The sequence below is a fragment of the Lissotriton vulgaris genome, chromosome 10 (genome assembly GCF_964263255.1).
Source record: "Lissotriton vulgaris chromosome 10, aLisVul1.2, whole genome shotgun sequence".
NCBI classification, from domain to species: domain Eukaryota; kingdom Metazoa; phylum Chordata; class Amphibia; order Caudata; family Salamandridae; genus Lissotriton; species Lissotriton vulgaris.
In genome coordinates, this window is record NC_141698.1 from 787,045,626 (window position 1) to 787,056,081 (window position 10,456).

Below are 10,456 nucleotides of genomic sequence, written 5' to 3' on the forward strand. Positions count from 1 at the left end.
GTACAGTTGGTGCTGATTTTTCAGTGCAGAACATACTCATAGTGCTAAATCACAGCTCGATCGGTGCAATGTGTCTATTTCCGCCCATTGACTAAACTCTGTGGAATCTTGTGGAGTTTTTTGGAACTCTGTGGAATTCCACTGAGTCAAATTCCGTGAGTTCCGCCAACCCGTAGTGCAAACCACGTCTGTAAGAACCTTGTCTAAAATTAGCCATGACTGAAGCAATTATGTTTTGCTACCTGGCTTCCAATTTGAATCCTTCACCACTACGCGCTTGACAGTGAGGCTAATACAAGAACCTACAAAAGTCGTTCTTATGTGAACATGGATGTACATTAGGCTTATGCATAGACCTGATTTTGGGCTAGGATACCATGTCGCATGTTTATATCAACACACTTAGAAACCATGGTTTGCTAGTTGGAGTGGTGAGCTCCCATTAACAGATTGGCTTTTTTTGCGTTTAGGCCCTGGTTACGATGTTGGTCAGAACGCCTCCGACCATTGATCGGAGGCTTTCAGACAGACATCGTAGGTTTAAAGTCTGACTGTTGTATTATGATGATGGAAATCAGAGGTTAAACTGGCAGAGGAATTCGACCCGCTTCCGACAGGCTCAAGGAGCCCGTCAGTGAGTCAGAAAAACCTCATAATCCAATAAGGGCGGCGTTTCCGCTGTTGGGATTATGATGTTGATTTCCGCTGGCCAATCCATGTCGGCCTTTCCGACATGGATTGGCTGTCAGAAACTGACTTTGGGGGCCCCTAGAAGGGCCCCTTCACCCTGGCCCTCCGCATTTAGCCCTGGGGGGACCCTATGGTGCCCCCCTAAACGTCTGCCATACGGTCCAGGGATGATTGGAAACATCCATTTTTCTATTGAAGCTTATGCTGCGGGCATTTTCCGCCCACCGCACAAGCTCCCATAGGAAAATGGATGTTTCGGACCTCACTGTGTGTGGTCACATCCAAATGACTTAGTCGGAACCGCCAAACTGAGGTCAGCCGGTTCCCAATCCGAAACATCCTCCCAACATCGTTATAAGGGCCAATGTTTTAGTAGATGTATGTGTTCAAATCCTTGCTCATTAGCAAAATGCTGAGCTGCAGTTTAATTTTTAGGAGAATTATTGGTTTCTGACTTTTCAAAGTTCCTATGTTTTAACTTGTTCCAGCTTGGACTGCACTGAACCCAAACTGTAACTGCTCTTCAATTACATAGATCATCATATGTGCAAAATGGCTACATTCTAGTTCCAAAATTTTTAACCCTAATGGGACTTAAGCAAACTTGTCTAATGCTGTAGCTGCTGCATCCAGATTTTCCATGTAAGCACTGTCATGCATTAATTTTCTTTATTGAGACATACTGTAGATTTAATTTTCCCTGTGCATTTTTTTCACCAGGTCCTGAGAGCAGCCCTGCTGGAAGCCCTGTACCTACCTGTTCTCAACAGCAAGTCATCCAGCATAACACCATCACAACCTCCTCTTCTGTTAGCGACGTGGTGGGAAGCTCCACCCTCAGCCAGCTGGGCAGTCACAGAACGGACATGAATGCTATTCTTTAAAAGTGCTCACCAGGAACTGCCTTTGAGACAATGGTGGCCTAGTCAGCCCTTTACCAGGGACTTTTACACCAAGAACTCTTTCCTGGAAGACTCTCGAGCTCTTGAAAGACTTGGCTTTCGTTTTTTATAGTTATTAAGAAGGTCTTTTTTTACTTAGCTACAAAAAGGGAGTTATGCAATTAATATCATAGCAGCTTGGGAATCGCTTGTGGTGCTTTCTTTGATCTGGTACCAGTTTCTTGGTTGTAAATTGAACTGTTACTGTACATAGCCGTGGTTTCATTCTCACCAGCCCCGACGGATGCCTTCAATATGGAGTTGAGTTGAACTGCAAGTTCAAATCTTTTGGGCATTTAAAGTATTAAATACGAATTCAGTGGGTCCTCGTCACTTAAAACAAGAGTATTCCCTCATCTGATGTGAACAGCCTATGTGTTGGGGTTTCACCATGCCGGAATTTGAAAAAAAAACATTTGTGTTGGCGAAGCATTCATCTGCCAGAACAAAGATGTGTTCAGTGTTACTTACCTTGGATGCAAGACAAGGTAAAAATGGTGATATTGTGTTGTGATCACTTATGGTTTGTATTAGCTTCACAGCCCACATTGGATTCTGACCAGACTTTTGCTAATGGTGTGATGACCTTTGATCTGGAGTGCTGGTCTATGGGTTAACGTACCATCTTACCACACTGAATTTGTGCTCTGAGTGGCTAATAGCGTCAGCCCAACCCAATTCACTTTCCTAGACATAGGTTCATTCGCGAAGCCTCATTTGATAGAGGGCACATAGCCTATTTTCCCATGTCTGAGGTTATTTAACTGTTAGACAACAATGATAAAAATACAACCAGACACTACAGAAAAAAAGCTAATTACAAACTTTGTGATGCTGCTCAAAGAGGAGTGTCAGCCTGACGTCACTGCATTAAAATACATTTGTTAACGTTATTCCTTCTCAGTCACAGCCGACTATTGTTTAATATCCAAATGACGTTTAAATCAAGTGTGGCCGCTTCACCATCTCCATTGCGAGACAGCAGCGCCTAGAACTCTGAAGCCGAAGATTACCTGATGTTTTGCTGCCTGCAGAAGTGCCTTGCAAACAAAATCACTGAAACCTGTTGCTATGCAAATGTACCAAACCAAATGTTGCTTGTCACATCACTTTTAAATGTTATCGAGTTGTTGCGTTTTGTCTTTTAAGACATGTATGTTTCCCAGTAATGCAGCTGTCAAAGCAGCTCTATAAAACATAGTGGTCACTATTCATGTTACGTTTGTCAATTAATTGCCACCAGGTGGCTAAAAGCACTTTTGTCAGACCTAAGCTCTTTCGTCATGGAATAGGGGATATCAAAATTCTGTCAGTATTCCCAAAGAATTTTGCTGCGATCATTGAAGAGTTCTCCACTGTGCATTATTTTCCGAATAATAACTAAAATGCAAGGGATGCAAAGTACAAATATAGGTGTTTTTTTTCTAGAAGATATTTTGTGGTCAGAAACGACACTGTGCTATTCTCCTGGAAATTAAAAATTAAAATATTTTTTTTACCTCCATATCTTCAAAGGCCCAGATTTACCAATCTTTCACGCAACGCATGGCAACAAGGGAACTTGCTGTGCGGCGTTGCGTGAAAGGGAGAGAGCAGAAATGCAGCATAGCTACTACAGATATAGATGGTGCACTCTTGCTCTATGCTTGCTCTGGCGCTGTGTGTGCAGCCTAGCATTACCACTGGCACCCTTGCGTCATGCTGCAAGGGTGCCCGCATTACGAACTGGAATGTTTTGGGGCCCGAAGGGACACCTTCCTGCACAAAAACAATTCTGAAAGACATTTTCCTCTTACTTTGTGCAAAATGCATGAAACACAGAATAACAAGGAGATATCAAGATATTTCTCTTCCTTACGCCTGGGTCTGAGGGGCGCACCGTTTTGACACATTTCCGGGTTTGCAAGGGTCTGTAAGTCTCGGAATGTGATCGATGAGAGGAACGTCCATGGAACGACACCCTGGGACAAGGTAACGCATGCTAACGCAAGCCAGCGCAATGCGCTTTGGTGGGCACTTTTTTCTTTGTTTCTTAAAAAGCCACGCAAGCTGGTGCGAATCACCCCTTCCATGGCTTTTTAAATCCCAGTTAAGTGCTTGTGATGACTTGTGTCACGCAAGGACGTCGCAAGTCCTCGGTTTGTCGGGTTTGTCAGTCTTGAAATTAGCTCATTTGAGATATACAAATTAACTGCCCAAAAAGTTGGCACATTTTTATATGCAAAATAGTTCAGGGTTTCTATTTAGTCCAAAGACTAATAGTCTGCGTTTTCCATGGAGACTTAAATGTGTCAATATAATGTAAATAGACAGACAGTGTGATAAAAGACCAAAGAGGAAAATCAAATTCGTTTTGACATTTCTTTTTTTTCTTTGACTTTTGAAGTGTGTTCCTCACTTTCAACTGAAGCTAAAATCACCAGTCACAAACAGCTTCTCTGGGCATGGGCACCACAGCACCTTGACAGACAGAGGGAGGCACTGAACATGCATGGTGTTATTCAAGCGTCTGTTTTTTATGCTAATTAGTCAATCCAGCCATATACGTTAGCCGATCGGCTTTCATATAATGGCCCGACTGTTTAGGCATAATTAGCAGTATCCTGTTTATAATATTGGGCTATATTTATAGCTGTTAGTGACGTTGAGGTAAGCTCAGCCGCTTCTCCGCGTTGACATGCATTGAAATTGCAAGAGGTCAGTGCTAGATCTAAAAACTTCTTCTTCCTCTGCTCGAAGACAGGGAAGTTAAAGAACCAATTTGCACATTCTCACATTCGCAAAGGGAACTGGCTTATGTGCTAAGTACTTTGCAATTATGTAATATACGTAAACGTTGTGTAAAATCCTGAGTACCTAGTGTTTGTAGGAGGGGAAGGTCTGGGGTGTGGCAATGTTAATGTCGCTGGATCCCACTGACAGAGGAAGGCAATTATCTATGCAGGGTGTGCAATCATTTGCGCTTAGGCAGCCCAGTTTGGGACAAAACTGTGGCCAAGTGAGTGTGCAATGCTGACATGGTATAGACATTTGCCCTGTCATCTTTCAGTCTTTTGTACTCTACAGTTTGAGTAAAGCATAAGCAACAGAATTCCTAATTATAGTCTTACCACTAAATTAGGGGTAAGCAATTGATGGTGTTAACATTCTTGGGCTTTATGACCTGTGCAGCTTAATACATTCCCTAGCTCATGTAGGGATGGGTGGGAGCATGTCAGCACCAGCAGATCCCTGAGCCTAAAATTACATTGGTCATGTGTGCCAATGCCTACAAGAGCAGCAAGTACACAGTCCTTGACGTTAAATGCAATGAGGGATGGCCAGCTAATACCAGAGCACGAACCGTCCTCACATCCTGTACCTCCCTTTGTGAATCGAAGCCAAAAGAAATGTACATGCACATTTATGAGGCCCTTTATCCCACATGAATATGTAGGCATTTCTTTTTTGATTCCGTCTTAAAGTTCATGTACAAAATGCACCCAAGGTATATCAAAACCACAAAAATCTTCTTTGGTAAGCTAACCTGAAGATATTGCGTAACTGTATGGAGAGTTGTTTCGAGTTTGCTGTCAAAATATCTCATTCAATATAGCTGCAACATCTATTTGTATGCAGCCTTGAAGCCAGTGGTTAGAACTCAGATGCGTTGAGATAGCCTCCCCCTTTTCTGGTTCTCAGTTTTACCAACAATGGTCTGCACACTCACAACTGTCATAAGCAGTGATGTAAAGCTGCACTATTAAGACATCAAACAAGTAATTGTTAACGTTCTGCTGTGACCAGCTTTAGCCTTAACCACATTTATATGCAAATATCCCCATGAACAGTATTTTGTTGGTGTAACCAGTGGCATTCAAATGTTATTTCTGTGTTTTTAGTCTTCCTTTCAGTCTATCAAAGGCCTGAAAAGTCTGATTCTTAAAAGGAACCGGAGTTCTTTATTAGTACACAACATTTAAACAAATTGAAATTTGAATGCCAAAAGAATCAATACTTTTTGGCAAAGACAAGCTCTTCCTGAATTCCTCAGCTCTGATACTTTCTAATAATCAACACAAGAAAGAGATATCACCTATGCATTTCACTCTTTCCAAAGAGATTCCATGAAAAACATCTTGATTCATGGTTTTATTAGACCAAGCTTTATCTGTCCATTGATTGAGCTAAAATTACATAAGCTGATGGTGTGGTCTGCAGAGCTGAGACATTTATTTAATCCAGGTTATGATCTTCTTTCTATGGGAAATAAGCCCTCTTTTTAGCTTGCATGTACACAGTCAGCAATTTGTGAAACAATGGCAATGTGTATGTATAAACAAGGCTGTACACGAATGCAAACAAATTCAACTGCCGCCAAACCTAAACCAAACCAACCTGAAGCTATGGCACTGTGTGCAATAAATGAATCTCCCAATAAGGCCTTCATTCCAAGATGCTCTGTAATTAGAGGTAGTGAGAGGTATCACACGTTTACAGTCCCGTAATGTGGAACAACATAGTTAATCTGGAAATACTAGGTCCTTTATTACATGTGTTTCCCTAATCTACTTTTTTTTAGCTGATATTTTCTACCTTCTTTAAGCAGGTGGAAAATGTCCAGGGAAAAGTGTTTAGTTTCAACACGTGCAGCTCAGCATTGGATAAAACTTGGAATCAGGCAGAGTGGTATTCTCCCTACAGAGATTCCACTCCACCTGATGGGTAATATGGGCAATAATGCATCAAATAAAGATGCAAGCACTGCCCCTGAAGGTGGCCCAACTGAAATGTTTTTCTCTTGTGTCTATCATTAACATTTATAGATGCAACTAGAGGAGAGAAATAGATTGTTGCTACTTGTTATACCAGCATTAAAGGGTTCCATTCTGGCAAACGATGCAAGAAACATGGCATTGGTTTGATACTTTCCTAAACAATCAAAATGCTGATGTTTGTTTTGTTGATTCATTTGTTTTGTTCCAGAGTAGAGCATCATGTTAGAAGTTAAGAGCCAGAAGTTGCTTGAAACTGCTGTTCTCCGCTTAAAACGCTGTGATATGTTATCTCCTCGAGCTGTATTTACTCAGAAAAGAATTTCTTTTGCAGTCAAAGGACATGCTTTCGATGAAGTGGTTAAATATTCTGTACTATTATGAAGTCATGTTTTCATTTTTAACAAAATTATAATGTATCCTCTGAAATCCAATCCTGCCCCAAACCAGGCAGTCTCAAACTGATCCCAAAAACTAAAGTCAAGGCTTGAAAACACAGTGTAACAGGAACAAAGACCTTTTCTGGAGGTTCAGGATGGACATAGAATGGAGTGTCTTTCCGACTTATTTTAAAACTGGAATTAATACCACACTGACTAACAACATGTATTCAATTAGAAATATTTGTACAATCACGCCTTTCTAGTATGTTCCTCTGTGATTTCAGATTGTATTACTTAAATTTACAGCTTCCTTATTATCTAAATTAACTTGTCACCAATGCAAAAATAGTTCATAGCTTGTTGTCGAGCTGGGCATGTTAAGTAAGATGCACATCTGCAGGTTTTGTTCTTCTAAGTGCAACCATTACACGTTAAAACCATGTCCTAGATCAATTTGAGATCTCTAGTAGTCAATCACTATTCTTTTAAGTTAAATGAGTCTTTTAAGATTTATAAAAGTGAGTCTACAAAGATAAGTGTATTTTGGACCAAAATAATAAGTCAACAGGAATTCTTCACAGTTCGATTACATTTTCTAACATATTTATTAAAACAATGATTTATTAACATTCACATTCCATCTACTACAGTATTCATATGTAGAATATTTTTAACTTCTGTTCTTAGTTTTGCAATAACATTTTTTAGTTCTTTATGCAAGAAAACAGGGGTGACTTTGTATGTTTGTGCTAAAGTTTTAGGGTCTCTAACACCCAATATCCATCCAAGATGGAATTAATTGCTTAGGTCTATTATATAGAAATGCCTACACTTTATGTCAAGAAAAGCAGCATCTGCTTTTTGTATTATAACTGAATCATTATGGAACAACAATTGTTTCCTTTTCAATAGATCTTTAATGACTTGTTTCATTTTTATTAACAAATCACAGGTAAGCAAAAGGGAAATGATGACTATAACTGGAAAACGATTCATTTTCTAGATCAATTACGATCAGTATCAATCTCAGTAGGTGAGAATTACATTCTCAATCCCTACAGTATATGTATTCTCACATAGAGAGTTGCACTAAGTTGCCTTATGTTTGTGCTCAATGCATTTCCTGCAAATTTTGGTAGCTTGAAGCCATTGAAACTTCAGACGAGATATATTTCATTATCTGTACAATAAGAAATTAACATTGGTAAAAACGTTACCTAGTACAATGTAACTACATTTCGCAATTATCTTATACATATTGTTTTTGTTATTTATATGTTAAAATTGCACTTCAATTGTCTCCTTCTTGTAAAATCATTGTACACGGTACATATATGTTTTCTGACTCTTTGGCACCTCTACAAATTGTCTCCTACAGTAGTCCAATATGAAGATTGAGAGGAAACACAAAAAAACTGAAATAAGTATTTGTTTGAGTTAGTGTAGCATTCGTTGAAGAACCATACTATAGTATTCATTCCAGTGGCATAATGATAACATATACGCCTTTTATTATACTAGGTACATGAGAGAGCATCTATGATGTACCACATTTTTCATCTTAAGAACCAAATTGTCAGATTGGTCAGTGGACTAACTGCAAAGTGCATCAAAATGCACTTTACAGCAGCTAATATGCCAGCTGAAGAGCATATTCATATTGTATTTGAAGTCTAAGCCTTAAAGATATACTATTGCCTTCAGACTTAGAGACAGTGCCTCTTTTGTAAGACTGAAATGTATGGAAACAAACAGAAAAGCAATAAACGTACTACTTATGTTGCTACTGTCATATACAGGATAACTTTGCAAATGGTGCTCAGCTACACATTAAATCTTGAGCTATAGTGTGTACTGTATTGTACTGCTACATACTGCCATCAGTACTTTAATGTAACTACCATGCAATAGTTCCATTGAAATTACCTCCAATCTTTTCTTAAGATAGCATTGCCTCAATCAGGGAAATATTCAACACCTTTGGACTACACTCACCCACCCAAGTCCAAACACTCAGCTAAGATGTCAGCACCCATCTAAAGGCTGGTAAGACTTTAAAGGCTAACCTTTTTGCAGTGACAGTACCAGCCATCTGCCTTGTTATTTCACCCAAATTGGCCCCCTGTAAAAGTAATACTGCCATAATGTCAAACGTGTTGAAGATAACAGTTAATGTTGCCATTGAAGACAATGATGTTTATCATAGAGTGTTGTGACTCTTCAAGGAGGTAAAGAGAAATGAAATAGCAGAATCAGTTTTTGTCTTCCATGAGTATTTAGAACAAAAAGCAGGGGGCTATGGATAACAAATTAAATAATAATTGAGCTGAGGCAAAGGAGCACTTTGCAAGTTTTTTTCTGAAAATGTCAGTGGTTCTTTAAGTGTAACACCAAAAACCTTATTCACATAAAATGATTGTAAAAAATATACAACATCATGGAGAGCAACATATGATTTGCGAATATCCATCTTTATTTGTGAACTTATGCCATTTCTTTGAAATAGTCCAAATTCTCATGTAAATCTTCTTCCGTCTTCCATTCTCAAATGCCTTTGTTGTGGGCTTTACAGGTAAATCCAAAATATCAGTGTTGTTCTGAAAAAGGTTCTGCACATTTGGGGTTGATACAAACTGTTATTTGACCATGATGTATGTATACTGAAGAAACAGTTTTGTTAATAGGAAAAACATTGTAATATCTGACATATCAAGAACATTAATTCATGTGCTGTTACTACAAAATAAACACTATAAAGGGAGTGAATGGAGGGCTAGACAAGTTTAAGAGAGTCATATTGTTTCCTGCAATACTGTATTATTTGTGCCTCATCTCACACATCTAGAATGCAAATGCAATTTCAAGTACTAGATTTATATTTGTAAAGCAGAGACCACCTTGTTGCTCAAATAACCTGTTACTAATTATCAACAGCTCTTTATAATTGAATGATTTATAAGCCATAGGCAACAAAGTTACTGCTGGATTTTGCTGTTACAGAATGTGGAGCTGAACCATAATGTATTCCCAAATGCAACCATGGCACTTTGTGGATTAAATGTAGTACTAGGGAGGTAACAAAGGTGCTTTGTTTTACATTTTGAGGTTGTGTTCATTGTACAGATGTTTTTTTTTAATTCTGTAAAGTAAAATTTTTCCTGGTGGGAGGAAAGATATTTTTTGGTACACACATGTAAATATTTGCTGCAGCATTTATTTTATTGAATTTGTTTTTGTTAAGCTTTTCTTGCATTGTGTAAACGTTTGGTTACAAATGAACAAGTTCATTGAGATTGTTATATTAGGTCAGGTTTTTACATCTCTATAATTAGAAGAGAATAAAGATTTTATGCATTTGTACAAATGTTAATATCACTGCAATTCCAGTATAATAAAGCACTCAAATGTAAAAAAAGAAAAATATATGATGGAGTTGTTTTAACTTTTCAGAAATCAATTAGTTTTTTTGCAAATTCTTGCATTTAGCACTTTAGTTACATATTTAAATATATCCACTGAAAAAACCTCAATGTTCGAGTTTAGAATGTGTAGGAAATCATAGTACTCAGCTGTATCACAAAAAAAACAAAAGTTGAGTTGATGCTATGTGTACGACCGAAATTATCAAACCTCAATTATTTACCAGCTAAAGAGGTATGAAGCCATAACCCTCCTGTTATGTTTTTCT

At 38.5% G+C, this 10,456-nt stretch overlaps 1 protein-coding gene across 3 annotated transcripts in view; it reads left to right on the plus strand.

Moving 5' to 3' along the window:
• Positions 1-10,189, plus strand: part of CREB5 (cAMP responsive element binding protein 5) — a 1,158,307-nt gene extending 1,148,118 nt beyond the window's left edge. For 2 of the 3 annotated variants that reach the window (XM_086941709.1, XM_086941710.1), the window contains one exon: positions 1,411-3,559. In XM_086941709.1, coding sequence (XP_086797835.1) covers positions 1,411-1,574 — 164 coding nt within the window. In that variant the 3' untranslated portion in view covers positions 1,575-3,559. Of the gene's footprint in view, positions 1-1,410 lie in introns of all 3 variants that reach the window. The other variant, XM_086941711.1, reaches the window with a different exon arrangement.
• The last annotated feature ends 267 nt before the right edge of the window (positions 10,190-10,456 follow it).